Here is an 18,258-nt window from a genome sequence, read left to right on the forward strand (position 1 = left end):
TCAATCATCGTTTGGTAGTAAGGACCACTATCGGCAGCGTGAAATGGTATTGCATTAAAATGAAAAAATTTCGAAATTGCTCTACCCATTTTTTTTTGCATTATCTTTTGAAAACATATTTTTCAAAGACTTATTCTTCGATTGAAACATGTATGGATCAAGTTTTTTTTTTATGCAAACCTTCTGTCTTTTTCATAGAACTTTCGATAAATTTCTTTTACTTTTTTTTGTATTCGAGCTGCTTCCTCCTACAAAGATAAAAAAAAAACATATGATCATATATGGTTGTTATCTCAAAAAATATATACTAATATTTAAATATAGGGTAAACTATTTTTTTAGTCCCGTAACTTGACCCCCTTATCATTTTAGTCCCATAACTGGAGCCTGTCGCAAACTAGTCTCATAAGTGAAAACTTTTCGTTGTTTTAGTCCTCCGGCGCCGGAGATGCCCGCGTGGCTCGCCGGAGATGACGTGTCCGCCAGGTCAGCGACATCTGGCGGACACATGGATTTTTTATTTTTTTTTTCATTTTCTTAAATTTTTTTTTAAAACTTATTTTTAATTTATTATAAATTTTATTTGTATTTTTTTATTCTTATTATTCGGTCCAAATTAAAAAAGTTAAAAAAAAAAATAAATCCACGTGTCCGCCAGGTGTCGCTGACCTGGCGGGACACCTGGCGGACACGTCACCTCCGGCGAGCCACGCGGGCGTCTACGGCGCAAGAGGACTAAAACAACGAAAATTCTTCACTTATGGGACTAGTTTGCGACAGGCTCCACTTACAGGACTAAAATGATAAAGGGGTCCACTTACGGGACTGAAAAAACAGTTTCCCTTTAAATATATTTTATAAATTCAATAAATATACCAACTTTAAAATTCAAGCTTGGTAGATCTCCGGATACAGAATGTCTACGCTGCTGCTCCATAAATTCCATATTTCTGCTTTCAGCCATTGCTCTTTTTAAGTGTTTTCTTTCAAGAGCATCTATTTCATCTTCATTTATTTCAAAAACTTCATCTTCTTCCTCATCAGAATCATCTTCCAAACGAATGGAATTGTGCAATGCTTCTAACTTTTTTTTTTTTTTTTTTTTAATGTGCTGCTCGCATACTTTTTCCTTGGATCAAATGTTTTTTTAATAACTCTCTTATTTCTTTTGAAGCTCTCATGCATGCTTCAACTTAACATGTAACATGTGTTATATGTTGTTTCATCCTAGTAATTTCGCCGTGAACAATTTTACCACAATAATTGCATTTTGCTTGTTTTCTATCGTTGCTGATAGGAGTAGCATGATTCCAACCAATATCTCTGTACGGTGCCATTTTACACAAACTCTGTAATTGAATAATACAATTGTTAAAATATTTATAAATAGTAATTCATTAATTAAATAGACAAATTATATATATTAGTTTATTAATAAATCAAACTTATACAAAAATATAACTAGATAACTAATTTGTTTATATAAAAAAATTTAGTTAAAATATTAATTTTTTACAATTAATTTACAATTAATACAAATTTTGTCTAAAATAATATTAATTTTAAATAATAAAGTTATAAGTTATTCTAAAATATTAATTTTAATGAACTCAATTTATAAATAAAAATTAAATACAATCCAAAATAATTGAACTGAATTTATCAATTAATTAAACAAATTATTCTAAATAATTAAATCTAAAATAATTAAACCTATCAATTAAATAAATTAATTAATAAAAAATAATTCAAAATTAATTTCAATAAAATAATTAATTTTATACTTATATTTATAAATATTTAAATTAATTAAAATAATATAATAATTAAATTTACCCAAGTTTCCTCCCACTTCTTTCTTCCCCACTTCTTCCCTTCCCCACTTCTTCCCCACGATTCTTCTTCAGCGACGCAGAACGGTGGGCACAGACCAGCGGCGAGCAAAACGGTGGGCACAGACCAGCGGCGAGCAGAACGGCGGGCACAGACCAGCGGCGAGCAACAAAATTTCTTCGCCAATTTCTTCTCAACACCGACGATTCAAAAATCCACCTTCCAGCACCGCAATACCCAACCAAAACACCTCGTTCTCCAGGTAAATGTTTTCTTCCCCAATCCGTCGAATTGAGATGAATTGGTACAATAATATGAATTAAAACTAGAAAAAAGAGTAAGAATATGATTTATAAACGATTTTATAGATAAGATATGAATGGATGTGAGAGTTTTTGTTAAATATCGGATATATCGGATATTTTGGACAACCCGGAACGGTCAGGACCGTTCCGGTTCCGGATCGGCCGAGTCGGACCGGACTCGGCCGATCCGGCGAACCATGGTTGATCGTTATCGTCATCGTTTATCGATATAAGGCGAAACTGATTTCCCCAATTCTGTCTAGAAGACGAACAAAGAAGTGTTTTTCTTCCTTTAATTTCAATTCCATAAATTGAAGGCTATGTGCATGCGTGGTTTGATTAATTCCTTAGTGTCGTGTTTGTTTGTGTTTCGACTTTAATCTCTCAGATCTTCCAGAATGCCTTATGCTTAATTGTGCCATTTCAATTTAATTTCGTATCGATTTATTATTCATTTTGATTTTATTTGAATTAATTGCTTTGCTATTAATTGATTTGTATAACTTTGTTTATTAGATCTGTGCGAATAAAGTAATTGATTCGGGAATAAATTCACAACAATGTGAATTAAAAATTGGATAAGTTCTTAATGAATTTTTAAACTGACATGACAAATACAGAAAAGACTTGGATAAACGCAAAATGGTGTTTTACATTGTTTATAGTCTTAATATCTATTATCTATCTACTTGAGATAGGGGAAGTATCATGTGCTGATCCTATAATACAATTCAACATTGCTGAATGATATCTTAACCATTCATTATAATATAACGGTTGTAATTAATCAAGGGTACCTTAGTCTTTCATTCCATTACTTTATTCTCCTCATTCGCAATCCTTGTGTGCAGAATCGATACTTGCCCTTTTTGCAATCCTTGTGCGCTGAATCGATTCCTTGCCTTTAGTGCGATTTGTTGCCCTCGTCATTCAGATTCTCTCAACCGGCGAGTCCTATGCTGCGAATCCAACATCAAACTCTCAATCTAATTCTGTTATGTGCCCTAGACATTTTGATTCAGAATCTTCTTGCTGCGAACTATCTCGGCAAACACTTCGATTTAGATTTCTCACTCAGACTCGGGGTTGTGTAATTTGTATAATGTGTTTCTTGTGTTTTCTAATGTATTTTAATCTTAAGAAAATTTGGAAACTAAGTTTGTATAATGTATCTTTAGGGAAGAAGTATCGAGTATAGTTGCCTATTTCTACATTAGGGTTAGAGCTATAGTTCTTGTGGAGCAATAGACACGCAGTTCCTGTAATTGAGGTATTAATTTCTTATTATTTTTTTTTTTCATATAAATCTGCACTAGATGATGATCTGACCTATTGATGCATATCTTTTTCAAGCAGCAAGAGGTAATGACAATCAGGTAAGTCAAGTATTGAATCCCATCCATCACTTTACCCGCTGCCGTGGTTTGATCTGTGCGAAGACGTTCCTTCAATGCACTCACCTTCTCCTCTACTGACTTCCCCAGGTTGGCTTCGGCTTCGGTTTCTTGTGAGTTGGCGCTTTTCATCGCTGTTGAATAAGCTTCTGCTATACCAAAGGTAAGGAATTAATATATATTATTTTTTCCAAATGCATATGAATGAATTAAGGCATTTGGAATTGGTTTGGTGGGGGTATATGTATATATATTATTTAGTGCATTCATCCATCATTATCTATATAATGTAACTGAAGAAGAATTGTGTGAAGAAAAAAGGGATATATTATTATGGTTGTTCTTGATGGATGGACATTTATTATATAGATATATAGTTTGTGTTGATGATGATGATGATGATTTTTGCCTTTTTTCCTAATTTCGTTGTTGGTTAATATAACTTTCCTTTCTTCATGCTTGTTTTGGGAATGGATTGTTACTTGTTTCTTTGTTTTACTTTTCAAGAATTGCTGCACTGAGAAGATGATCTCTGCTTGCATTTTTTCCAATCATCCCTTAATCCCTTCACCTTCATCTTTAACGGCTTTAATGCACTCACTACTCTTACTTTTCGTCAGTATAAACCAATCATTCACTTGTCTCTTTTTTATCTTTCAACAACATAAATGCATACATACATTGTTGAATTCACTGATTCTCTTTCTTTTGAATTTGCTTAAAAATCCCAAAGAAATGATATATATTAATTTTTCAGCAGCTGCATGCATATTGCTTAAAATCAATACTATTGCTTGCATATGTGTTCTATAGCAATAATTTGTGTTCTTTTATTTATCTGTTAAATTGTTATGAAATCGTCAACGGAGATCCAATTTCCTTATTTCTCACTTAAGTACTTCATCTTATTTCATTTTCAGCTTTACAATTTCATCTTAATAGTAGTGAAAAGCCACATACATAATGGTATTGTATTGTTGAATTTTGATATATTTATATTGATTGTGTTATGTTTAATTTTGTATTTTTACAGGGGAGAAATGACTAAACATGTTCAAATGTATTTCATCCCGAGTAAAATAGCAAAATTGAATAAGCTACTAGAGTATGAAAATAAGGAAGCGTTTAGATCCTATATTGAGAAGTCATGTTTTGAGGGTCTTCTATATGTTAGGAAAAACGAAAATAAATAGTGAGCCATTGCTTCAGTTAATGAGAAATTGGGACACCGAGAAAAAGTGTTTTGTTTTTTTAGATGGAACGGAATGGCATATTACCGATGATGATGTTGCTCGAGTATATGGACTCCCACATGGATTTGGTAAAAGTATCATATCTTTAGTAAAGCCTTCAAACTATTATAGCGAAATTCATGAAATTAGCCAACGCTTTGAGCTTGATACGAGAAATTCGACGGTAGTCCAAAATTGTTGGTAATTAGAGATATTACAATATTCTAGATTGCACCGTCCTATTGACTTTTGGAGATTTTATGTCCTATATTCTTTGTTGACGTTATTAATTCCATCAATATCTCCTTGTATCAATAATCGATTTTTTAGGTTCCTTGTATCTCCTGAGGACGCTTTAAGATATAATTGGGTTGCTGTTATAAAAGACAAGTTGGTGGATTCAATTCACAATTTTAAGTGTAAATTGGTGGATAACAAAAAACCAACTTGTAGACCGCAAGAGATATGCATTGTCTTATGGTAAGTGTTTTAAATGTATAAATATAGTATGAACATACATATTTTTGTATTTTTCTCTAAATTTTTTTTTTTGTTATTTTCAGCATTTATTTTACGATCTAATCAATTGTAAAAATTTGGGGAGTAGGAGCTTTACTTGCTCTTTTAAGAGACACATGCACTTGACTGATATGACTCAACGTTTTGGGGAGCTTTCAAATAAAACTCAAAATAAATTAGCTGAGGAAAATAAGGGGTTCTACTATGAAGTCTATGTATATATTTTTGCAGTAGAAAATTAAAAGATAGGGGTTCTACTATATTAAGAACTAATATAGTATTTTTATTTTCTAGGAAAATGAAAGTGCTTTTCGCTCAGGGGATAATGTTGAAAAATTAAAATAAGCATATGAGCGCAAGAAAGAAGCATTTATATCGAAGTTGGATACCATAAAATGTGAAGCAAATGAATTAAATGAGAAACTTTTAGCTGTTAGACAAGAGATTATAGAAACTGAGGATGAATTGTATTATCTTATTGCTGATACATTGGAAAACGAAGCATTGGCTAAGAAAAATCAACACAAAGATGATCATGCGGAAAAGGTAATTTATATTAAATGAAATTTAAGATTATATTATTTAATTTTTTTTATATATTTACTGATTTTTTTTATATATTGATAATATTTCTTTTGTAGACTCCTTGCAAAGCTACAGTTGATGAGACATCCACTGATATAAATAGTTCAACCCACAATGAGGTTTTGTTATCTGATTTGTGATATTTTTTTATTAGTTTTGATATTGTTATTTGTTGTATTTTTAAGTTTGTTATGTGAAACAGTGAGTTTGTTATATGGAACAATAAGTTCGTTATATGATATTTAGGTTTTTTTATATAATTAAAAATTATTAATTAGGGTTGAGATACTATTATTTGATGTCCGATAAGGTATACTATGCATGCATGGACTCTTTTTTGAAATTATGATATTTAAGAACGATCATTTGCTCCAAAATCGTTTGTAGGTTCCTTGTGAAAAAACTGTTGTTCTATATTCAACCGGTGATATGGAGATTCCTATGGATACGGTAAATGAGAAAATATAATTTTTTGTTGTATTTTGTTATTACGTAAATATAATTTTGTTAACTGATTTGTGATATTTTTTATTAGTTTTGATATTGTTATTAGTTGTATTTTTAGGTTGGTTATATGGAACAAGAAGTCTCTTATGTGCAATAATAAGTTCGTTATATGATATTTAAGTTTTTTATGATTAAAATTTATTCAATTAAGGCCAAGATATTGTTATTTGACGTTCAATAAGGTATATTATGCATGTATGTACTATTTTTTTGAAACTTTGACATTTAAGAACAATCATTTGCTCCAATATATTTGTAGATTCCTTGAAAAAACTGTTGTTCTATCTTCAATGGGTGATATGGAGATTCCTATGAACAATATGGTAAATGAACAAATATAATGTTGTATTTTGTTATTACGTAAATATTGTTTGTTGATATTATGTATTGTTTATTTTCTAGAATTTTGCTGGACCAAGTTTTTCATTGGGGTTGAGTCAATCGTCTGGTGATAAAAACATTGTTGATCCTATACTCGAAAATAAAAAGGTGATGCATTATATATGATTGAATTACTTAGTAGTATATTTTAGAATGTTTTTCATAACAAATTTTCTTTTTTTCTAGACATACGATGAATGTCAAGAGGATGTTGTTGCTGCTACTCTTGGTCCATTTAGTGCTACTGAAGCGCAACTAAGACTTCAATTTAAGAATCAAAACTTTGATGAAGAAGACTACATTGTATGTGATTTTGCATGTTTATAAATATTTTTTTTCTCATTATGCAATGATGTTTATTATTATTCTTATTATTTTTTCTTTAGGGTGTTGAATCGCCAATCAACACAAGGTAGCAAAGGCAATTTATTGCTTCAAGGGTGTTTAGATCACCATATTATCTTGTTGTTAAAAGTGTCCAAAAGCTTGTCATCTCACTAATATTGAGGAGTCGGTAGTGAGTTGGATATGAGATATATCTAATCGTGAAGCTTATGGTGAAACAATTGTGTCTGATGGAAATAGCTACATGCGGATCGAAGAAATACAAAGCTTAGCACCAGGGTGATATATTATAGGCACTGCAATTGTTTTTTATACTCATTTTCTTAATAAGAGAGAATTTGAAAGGGCAAACACAGATAAGAAGCCAATGACTCGTTTTTTCTTTCCAAATATATTGGCGGTATGAATTATTTAGTTTAATATATTTATAATTTATATTACTATATGTTTCTTTTTTATTGACATATTTATATTTTAATTATCAATAGTCAATTACACTGCATAAAATACAAAATAAACGTCCAGTGTCGGATAAGGAGGCAATCATTTCATCATGAACTCCGTACTTCAAAAAAAAATTATCTTGGAAAAAATTGGAAGTGCGCATTTTCAGCTGATATGTAAGTAAACGAGATTGTATTTATTTTGTATAGAATGTTTTGTTATTTGACATTTGATACAATAATTTTGTTATTTGAAAGTATTGGTTTGCTGCCGATATGTAACTTAGTTAACATAACTAGTTTGCATTACTAAAATATGATGTTGAGATGTCATTCATTGATATGAAATTGTAAAAAATGTTGTATTATTTGATATTTGACATAACAACCTTTTTATCTGATAGTTTGGTTTGTTGTTGATATATTATTTCGTTAACAAACTAGTTTATGTTACTTAGATATGATGCTGACGTGTGTCATTCATTGATCTGAAAGTGACTTTTTTTATTTTGGTTGATCTTCAATAGCTTATTTTTGTTTGTTTATTGATTTTTGTAGTTTTTCTTCCCCTACGGCCAACATGAACATTGGGTGCTCTTTTGTATCGATATACCAAGACATAAAATTTGGTATTTCAATTCACTTAACCCCAAAGAAGGTTGGATTACAGATAAGCCAACAATGAAAATGTTATGGTATTATTTTAGGACCATCGTTCGACATCATTCAGCTAATGACAGGTAGGAATGGAAGTCTTGAATATATTTTTCTTAAGAACTTTTTATAACGAAATACCAATCCTTGTTGTGTATTACATGTGCGAATGAAGTTTTGAATTTTTTTTTCTTAGTCATATCCCGCAGCTAGATACCCGTTCTTGCAGTGTAATAGTGACTTTATACATGGATTACTTCAATGGCCAATATCAAAAATAGTGTCTTGGAGCAATTCAAAGATATGAATAATTTGAATGCAAAAAGAGCAAAGGTATGTGCGAAGTTACTTTTGCAAGATGCTAATGAAAGGAAATCTAATTTGTTGGACATGTTAAGAATTTACAAATAACAAAATAAACATATGAGGAAACGAAACTGTAAATAGAATATATTTAGACGAAGATCAAGGCGGAAGTTGTGATTTTTTCAACCGTTTGTAGTTTCTACTAGTTATTTTTTAAATGGACAAGTTGTATTAGTTATTTCTAATTGTGATATATTGTATTACTATTATTATAAATGAATATATTGTAATTTGAGATGGTGTATAACCGAGGATGTGCCTGATGGAGCCGCAACTGATCAAAGAATTGCTGAAAAAGCACATGGTGATGAGAAAGTTGTGGTAGCATTAGCAGCAAAACAACCAGCCTTTCATCAGATTGTTATTTTTTATGGCCAACAAACTAGGATTGATTGAATTTGTTCGAGGCAATAGAGAATAGGCGGTAATGGAGCAGTTTCTACAGAAAGTCGCCAGCGTGTTAAAAAGTGAAAATCTATTTGCTTCACAGGGGGCTTGTTATAATATCTCAGGTTTGTGCATCGTAAGCTCTGGTCTCGATCAACCTTAAGTTTAAATCGTGCAATAATTTGACTCTTCTTCGACAGGTTGAAAATGAATTTGGGGCACCGAGGATTGGTTCTCGGGCAAGCGGCGATTCTTACATGAATTGGTTGGCAAAGATGGTTGTCGGATTAGATACCTCATCCACCGTTGCTTTAGCTCTCATTCACTCCCGGGAGTTAGTCGTACGAAGAAATTCAAACCTTGTTGTGTGTGTGTCCTGGTTTGTAGCTTGTAATTTCTTATGTTGGAAACAAGGGAGGAAGTGTTGATAACACTGGTTTGTATCCGTTGTTATTTATAATTATTATTTTGTTAGTTGATAGTTTCAAATATGTTATATAGTTTCAAAAAAAATGTTTATATGAGAGCCTTGGCTGATTATTCATTTGATTTGCTATACATACAAGCATTTTATTACCTTTGCAATGAGAGAGATAACAGATTGATAACTGCATATCTATATGCCATAACAGGTTTGGAAAAAATGATTAAAGGAACAACTAAGTGTGACTACTACAATTTTGTTCCTTCAGAAATAACAATCTAAACCCCATATATTAATTTTGATTTTTGTGTTGTTTAATGGTTAAGGCAAGACAATCTTTGTATATATATATTTCCAGCGACTACGAGCTCGAGGGACCAGATTTTCGGCAATATCTGCCATCATATATATATATTGTATATATTGATTTCCTTCTCCACAAGAACATGATCAAATGTGTGAATACAAAATGCAAGACATGCACCAGAAACTTAAGCAACACACAAACCCCACATAAAACAATTAAGTTCAAAAACAGATCATAGAATGTGAGGCTTTACAGAAAATATCATCGAAATTGTCGTTCTACTGAAGCAAGAAACTCTCCATTTCCTTGTTTTGTGCCTCGTTAAATAGAGTAAGATCATCATCCTTCTCCAACAATTGAATCCCGCTTTCCAAACTCCGACATCTCTTGTGATTATCCTCCTTCAGCCCCCTTCGAGGAGATATCTTCGTCGCAGGAGATGCAAGCATGGCTGGACTCCACACCTCACAAATCAATTTACCCCCACAAAGCTTCAATCAAATCCTGTCATAACTTCAAACATGGTGAAAATCAAATAAACCAATCATCTGCTAGTTTTCGAAACTACAAATGGATTATTCTTTACCCTACACCAAACCAAAGAACTCAAATCCAATTCACATTACCAAACAGTGAATTGAATTAAATAACAATGTGGATCAAGCAGCTGCTCTCGCCATGATTAATCTTGCAACAATAAACATAGCTTTAGAGTACATATTAACAACTTCAATGCATAATTTTCGGCATGATAACAAACTGAACAACATAACTTAGGGCAGCCGAGGAGGAGCCTCAAATCTTGCCTCTTGGCTGGCCCGTACAACTCCATTTGATGTGAAGAAAACTACTCCATGGATGTTGCTGCTGGAAACTACTATATGTTGTTGTTTCTCTGTAATCTGAACCACTCTAATAAGTTCTCAGGAGCTCTTCTTCTTGATCCCTTCATGATCCTCCATTCATAAAATATATTGAATAGAAAATAACAAATAACAAAGTTACAAATTTCTTTGTAACTTTGAATATTCAGACAATACACATTTTCAATTTTGCACCATTTAGTTTTCTAGATCCAAAAAGAACACAACAACAATCAAAATCGAGTAAAACTCTTTTTTTTTTGAAAAAAAAAAAGAAACATAAATCACTCCAAGCATACATAAAACTTATGTTCTTATTCACAAATCAAAGTAAAAAATCAAGAACTAAAAGGACAAGAAGATATTATATTCACAAATAAGGTTCTGAAACTTTAAGGAAAAACCATAAGTTGGAACAAAAAAAACAAAACAGAAAGATTCATAACAGATTTATAAAAATCATTTATTTCTAAATTCTAAACCAATTGTAGGCATCAAACCCAAGAAATATAAAGGTCCAATCCTGTAAAAAAAACAACATCAAACTGTTAATCATGATTACTTTTAAAATATTAAAGAAGAAAAATAAAGACAAAAATATAAACATCAAATATACTTCCATTTATACTTACTGATGCATATTTGAGTGAATATCAAATTGGCTTCTCCCACTGCTCCAACTCATCAACTTCTTCATAGTCTTGTAAATAGATTCTATCCAAGCCACGAATAACCAACCTTTATAACTATTTAGCATATTTAAATTATCAACTAACAAACACAAAACAAACCTTTATAACCCACAATCATTCATTCATTCATTTAGTCAAATAAGTCTGCCACATATAAACAACATCTTCCACCTCCTCATCACTCCTACAAAGATGCAAACCTATAAAAATATCAACAAATTATTAAACATAATTATTTTTCATATATAAAAAAAAATAAAGTAAAAAACATAACATCATATGCACTTCCATTTATACATACAAACACTCAATTTTTGTTTTCACCGGATGGAAATAACTCTAACTCTTTCGTGCCACTTGTGGATCCATTCAGTTTCTTCAATTTAGCCTTTTTTTTATGTCTCCAGCTTGTTTTGATATTGACATTAACCTCTTTCTGCCTTTCGAAGAAACTGCATTACTAATTCTCTTTCTCTTTTCCAATACATTTTCTGTAATCACTTGATCAACAGAATTGGTGGTGTTATTTGTTGATTGGACAACATTTTTCACCATTCGGTGGAACTCAGAGACAAAATTATCATACAATTTTTTCTCCTTACTTATTGTTCTAGTTGTACTTACCATCATCAAACACAAATTTTTGTATCTTACATTATAATCCTCTCCCTCACTTTGATGATAAAAAACTGACAAATCTAAGCAAACATTTTTCTTTGCATCTTTAGTCCATCTTTTCAAGATATAATGGTTTGGGATAACCACAAAAGTTTCCAAACCCATAACATTATTAACATCCATCACTCTTAATGAATGGCAGCAAGATTCCTATATTGATGAACATATTGCAGTCACAATGTATTAGTCGTTGTCCAAAATCCACCATGACATTATGCACCTTATCTTCATTTGATCTGAATTTGTTTTCTGGACAACATAGTGCTGAACATCAGTTTGAAAATCTGCATTTGTCACAAATTTTGTAATATATCCAAAAGCTTTGTTGTACTTGTCATAAAAGATCTTGAACACTGATGGTGTGTAACAAACAACAACTGATGTAACTATCTTATTGTATGGAAAATTTGCTGCTTGTTGACGGTCACGAGCATAGAAGTCATGCAACGCTTCTTCATTTCTTCGGCTATCAACCACCATTTCAAAATGACTGAAAAATTGTAGTAAATTGTGTTCCGGTTGCAAAACATTCTTACAATCCCATTTACTGACTCACTAAGTTGGGTAGTTCTCATTCCTGTTATGAATTGTTACAACATCCATGCAGAAAACCATTTATGCCTCAGTGTATGTATTGAAGATATCCATTTATGAGCTCCATTTGGAAAGCATGTTGATAGCATTAAAGACCATTCTAGATCAAACTCTTGCTTATTGTTGACACAATATATTAGCTTGTAGAAAAACCTTGCGAAACTACAACAAAGCAAAAAAATAGTGTTAGCATATAACATAATATTTCATATCTACTATGCGTAGCAATAAAATAATATTATCAGACAACAAACTTGATAACATTGAAATATATATCTAAAACGATCATAAATATTACCATTATGTGTATGCTTTACTCAAGTGTTTTTTAATATTCTCCAATATATGCCAAGTGCAAAGTGCATGATATGTGCATGGCATTGTCTGAGCTATGGCTGAAAATATTACTCCATCTTGGTCAGTAAAAATTATTTTTGGATATTTGATCCCCATGCATTTAATAAAGGTATTAAATAACCATTCAAATGATAATTGTGTTTCATTCAATCGAATTGCAACTCCAAATACACAACTTTTGCGATGGTGGTTGAATCCAACAAACACAACTGAAATGCCCAAAGAAAATTAGTATAATTATTACATAAAATAGTAAAGTGAATGAAAATAAGCACATGCTAAAGATATAACCTAACGGCCTGTAGCTTTTATTTATCCGATACGTGGTCTCAAATGTAAGTGAATCTCCAAATATTGAATAGTCCATTCTCATTTGAGCATCAGACCAAAATATGTTTGTAATTTTTTCGTTATTGTCCAATGCATATTCATAATAGAAATATGACTTTTGAAGAGATTGTTGACTAAAATACTTCAAAATTGCATCAGCCTCACCTATTAATTAAAATTGAAATCATTAACCAATAAAATAAACATATTACATAACAAAAATAAATAAATTAGTCTTACCATGCTCTAATGTGCTACTTCTTCTTGTACGTAAATAATTTTTCAAGTCCAATTTAGTGAAGCCCTCTAACTTTGATGACCCAACTGTCCGTTGCATCATATTATATGAAGCCCTTAATGGTAAACCCACATCTTCATTTATTTGAACTATTAGCTTACGTCCTTCCTCAATTTTCCTATTTGACTTCAACAAATGCTTATGTTTAGGAGAGTGCATAGTATGATTATGCTCATCCTCAAAATGCGTAACAACATATGTGTCATCTTCTTTATTATACTACAATTTTATCTTTGTGGGACATCCAGTTCGAGTAACAGGTATATTTCTTTGGCTAGATGCTTGTTTTGTTGATGAAGACTTGAATTCTGCCTTATTGCAACTGTACAGTATATACATAATTTGATCACCTTCTTCTTTTTTCTGATAGTTTACTCGCACCGAAAAGTGTAGGACATGAAAGCATCATTTGGTGTTTCAAATACTCTCGTTTTAAATCATGTTTATATTGAAAAGATTAGTAATATTAAAATTGATAATTTTGCATGCAATAACATATATATATATATATAAGAATATATATAAGCCGTGCATAACAAACCAATTAACAAACATTGTATACCAAATAACAAAATAAAATTTGTAAATAACAAGCTTTAAATCTCACATAACAAATAGAAGCCACAAATATGAACCTTTATAATCATATTACATAAGTTTAAGTAATAATAACAAACTTTAAGTAATAATATAAGATAGTTTGAGTATCTGAGTAATAAACTCAAAACAACAACTGACAAAAATACGTAACTTTTAGATAGATAGTACCATCATTGATCTTGAGATGTGTAATTTGTGTTCTATCTATTGATTCAACTAAAATTTCATCCATATGATGCATTGGAAGTCCATCCTTACATTGAAATTCATCCATGCAAATTAATTGTGGCTTTGCCTGTTAACACAAGTCACCAACATTGATATTAAAATTTTCTTATTAGTGCACAAATATGTAAAATTTAAATAGAAGAACTATCAGCTATAATCAACATTCAAATTCCACTTATTTAGGGCCATGACAGCAAGCAGACAGAGATCTTCCCCAATCGCCATAACCAATTTCATGAGCTCACCAACAAATCTTCTTTATTGCCGTTCAAATTAAACCTCTCCTCAACCTCCAATCCTAAACCCCAACACACATGTATTCAATTAATCCCTTACATGCCTTGCCTTGCCTTGCCTTCCTTTTCCCCAAATTTATGTATATAATTTACCGTAATTTACTTATTTGAGTTGTATAATTCAATCAATATTTCATAGTAAATTGCATTGAACTCGAATACTATAAGGATTATAAAGATATGAAAAAACAAGTTATATTGCAGCTACCTAAATATTAGCACAGATTAGTGAAATTGAAATATAATTTGCAATGGAAATAATACAGGGAAATCTTCAAGTGAAGCTTTTTCGACAAGACAAAGTGCAATCGCAGTTCATCGGCATCGAAGATCTCTTCTTCTTCTTCTTCAGCGTTTCAGTCTGCGCATGTAAGTGTTGCTAGTTTTGCGAATTGAAAGCGATTAGAAGCTTTTAGTATAATATATGATTTATTATAAAATTACATTATTACCATTCAATTAAATCTCTACCATTAAATATTAAATACAATTAATGGTGAAAATTAATTTTAGCATTGCTGAAATTAGTTAATCAGCAGCGGGTCTTAGTCGAGCTCAGATTCCCTTGTGCCACGTCGCCCCACTTGGTTCTCTCTCTTTCTTTTTTTTTTAAATATTTTTTATGTGGGCCCCACCATTTAAAATAAAAAAATAAATAAAGAATGAAATGAGAGGGGAGGGGAGATGACGGTGGCTGGATTGATTTTAATTGTATATTTATATTTAATTTTATAAATATAATTTATTATTATATAAATGATGTATATATTTGTAGGATTTTGATTTTTTGTATTTTGATTTTGATATATCATGAGAACTAAAAATTTTATGTCAAATTTAATAAAGAAGATAAAAAAAGTATTTGAAGTGTTTAACAATTAGTTGTTAATTAATAGTGAGTTCTATTAATTGGTTTAACTAGATGAATATATTAATTATTTGTATTAAAATATTTGGTATAATAGTTGTTCGATATTAGTTATTTATACGTAAAATGACAATTAAAAATATTTTATATTTTATTTATAAAATAGTTAGTTGCATCCTTTGATTGTATATAATTTTTATTATTAGTTATTGGAAATTATGAATTTTTTATCAAAATATTTGTTTTTGCTGTTTTTTAATATTTTTAAAGAAAATAAATGTATTTTTATTAAAAATATATGATTATTTTTTTCATTATAAATAGTGTAAAATATAAAAGAACAAATTATTCGTATATGTATTTTTATTAGAGTAATAGTTATTATTGTTTTAATTAAAATTATAATTTTTAAATAAATTTATTTTAGATAGTCATCTTTAATATAATATATATAATAATACTTTTATTTTAACACACTTCAAATTTTTACAAATAATATAAAAATCATAATTTAAATTAATTTAAATTTATAAAACTAAATTTTTAAGTTATAGAAAAAAATAATTAATAAATATTATAATAAAAAATATATTAATATGTGTTAAATGAATTTTAATTATTAAAAGAAAAAATAGAAAGTAAAAGTAAAAACAACTATAAAAAATAAGTTAATCCAAAAATTTATCTGAAAATATTAATTTATCAAACATTTAAATTTGTTTTTAGACAAGTCAAATAAGTAAAAAATTTTCAAAAAAGTTTAAAAGTTATTTGAAAAACTAGTTTCAAACACTTAAATATTACTTGAATTTTGTATAATTGGTACACATAATACTTCCTCCGTCCTAGAAAAATAGTCGTATTGGGGTTCGACACAAAGTTTAAGGAATATCGATATTATATTGGTAGTTGGTAAAAAGTACGAGCAAAAATCTTTTTGCCATTGTAATAATAATAAAAATGTAACGAAGGTTTCATTATAATATATTTATTTATAAAAATAAGACTATTGTTTTAAAACAAATAAAAGTAAAAAAAATGAGACTAATAATGTTTTATGACGGAATGAATAAAATTTAGATGCTATAAATATAGATCGACATATATATGTGATTCTTACAATTTAATTAAAACAATATTTCATTGAATAATTTTTACAAATTTTAATTATAATTTTTTTTATTAAAATTAATTTGAAAATTTCAAATTTTATTTGAGTGTGAAAGAAATAATATTATTATAAAGGAAAGTGAAATAGATATATATAATAAATTAAGCGTATGTATAATAAAAAAATCTATTCCATCATAAGTAAAAAGTAATAAAAAATTATTATTATGTGCTCTAAGAATAATTACAATATTAATAAATAATTTTTTTTATTATTATAAATAGGTTATATATAAATTTAGCAAATAATAATTAAAAAAATTAACATAATTTAAAAAAGAAAATATATTATTAAAAAATGACAATAGATTGATCGAGTCAAATCAATATAGACATATATTATACACAATATAATATTTATAATATTTTATTATAACACAACACATTTTGTTATAAGAGAACATATATTGTATTTTTTTTTTTATTACATATGTTGATTGAATAAAATCTATAATTCAATCAGAACGAGAACCGTCCCTCAAAAAAAAAAAAAAAGAAGGGATATTATACAAATTTTAGTAAGTAATATTCCATTCGTCTCACTTTTTTCGTCAACTATTTCTATTTTCGTCCGTCTCACTTTAGTTGTCCTTTCTTTTTTAGGAAATATAATTATACATTTTAATCACATTAAATTTCATAATTTATAATTTTTTTAATCTTAATTATACTATTTAATTATTTTTTATTTTAATTTTAATTTATAATTATTTTTATTATAGCATAATTATTTTTATTAATACACTTCCTTATTACTTGCAAATTATATTTTACCTAAATTATGTATTTAAAGTAAATCGTAGACCACCGCCTTTGCCCCATAAATTATTCTTCCAACAGTTCCGCTAGTGACTCTACCCTTATGATACCTCTCTTTAATCGGAATCGAATTTAGAACAAAAACTAACCAGGTCGAAAAGGCTCCCGCATACTTAGCTATGTTGAACTACCAAAAATCTGTTAGTGACGCGAAACAAGGATAAAATAATCGATTCTTCTATTGCCCTTCCGCAACCTTACCGAAATCTAACTTGAACAATTAATATTGAACATGAAATTTTTGGGTGAAGGTGAGGTGGAAAAGTGTGATAGGAATTTTTCTTGTTAAAATAATCTGCTGGAATTACAAGAAAATGAGGAGAAAATCAGTTTGCTCGCGACACAAAACCGACAATCCCGTATTACTAAACTAGATAAAAATATGGAGGATAAAAAATGAAGAAAATTGAGTGTATGGTTATATATATTATTGTGTATATATATATGCGTGTATATATGGTACAATTAGAGGGAAAAGCCTCTAGAAGCTTGGCGGTTATAACCGCCCATAAATAATTACTTCTAAAATAGCTATTAATTACCTCTAAAAATAACCATAAATAACTAACTCTAAAAATAGCTACTAACTGTCTCTAAAAATAGCTGTTAATATAACTACTAATAACTATCTATTTTCTATAAGGTTCTAGAATTAAAATTATATACAAAACAACAAAAAATGACTAAAAAATAGTGCACGAATTTAATCAAGAGAGTTGAAAGAGTGTAGTAAATATAGAGTTCGGAGAGTGCAGTAAATGCAGTAGCTGAGGAAGTCTGGGC

General features: G+C 29.6%; 2 protein-coding genes across 2 annotated transcripts; one reads left to right on the forward strand and one right to left on the reverse strand.

Annotated features, from left to right (window-relative positions):
• Positions 1-1,116: 1,116 nt before the first annotated feature.
• Positions 1,117-2,356, reverse strand: LOC127266272 (uncharacterized). Its single transcript, XM_051296460.1, has 3 exons — positions 2,266-2,356; positions 1,837-2,158; positions 1,117-1,349 (listed from the first exon to the last, which is right to left on the reverse strand). The coding sequence occupies exons 1-3, from the start codon at positions 2,354-2,356 to the stop codon at positions 1,223-1,225; spliced, it is 540 nt and encodes a 179-aa protein (XP_051152417.1). The 3' UTR covers positions 1,117-1,222.
• A 1,147-nt stretch (positions 2,357-3,503) lies between these two features.
• On the forward strand, positions 3,504-9,398 carry LOC127266273 (uncharacterized). Its single transcript, XM_051296461.1, has 9 exons — positions 3,504-3,514; positions 5,095-5,183; positions 5,630-5,829; positions 5,925-5,987; positions 6,256-6,318; positions 6,778-6,864; positions 6,943-7,059; positions 8,103-9,076; positions 9,152-9,398. Exons 1-8 carry the CDS (start codon positions 3,504-3,506, stop codon positions 8,286-8,288), a joined length of 816 nt encoding a protein of 271 aa, XP_051152418.1. The 3' UTR covers positions 8,289-9,076; positions 9,152-9,398.
• The last annotated feature ends 8,860 nt before the right edge of the window (positions 9,399-18,258 follow it).

This window comes from Andrographis paniculata, unplaced genomic scaffold, assembly GCF_009805555.1.
Source record: "Andrographis paniculata isolate CXL003 unplaced genomic scaffold, ASM980555v1 Contig75END, whole genome shotgun sequence".
Taxonomy (NCBI): domain Eukaryota; kingdom Viridiplantae; phylum Streptophyta; class Magnoliopsida; order Lamiales; family Acanthaceae; genus Andrographis; species Andrographis paniculata.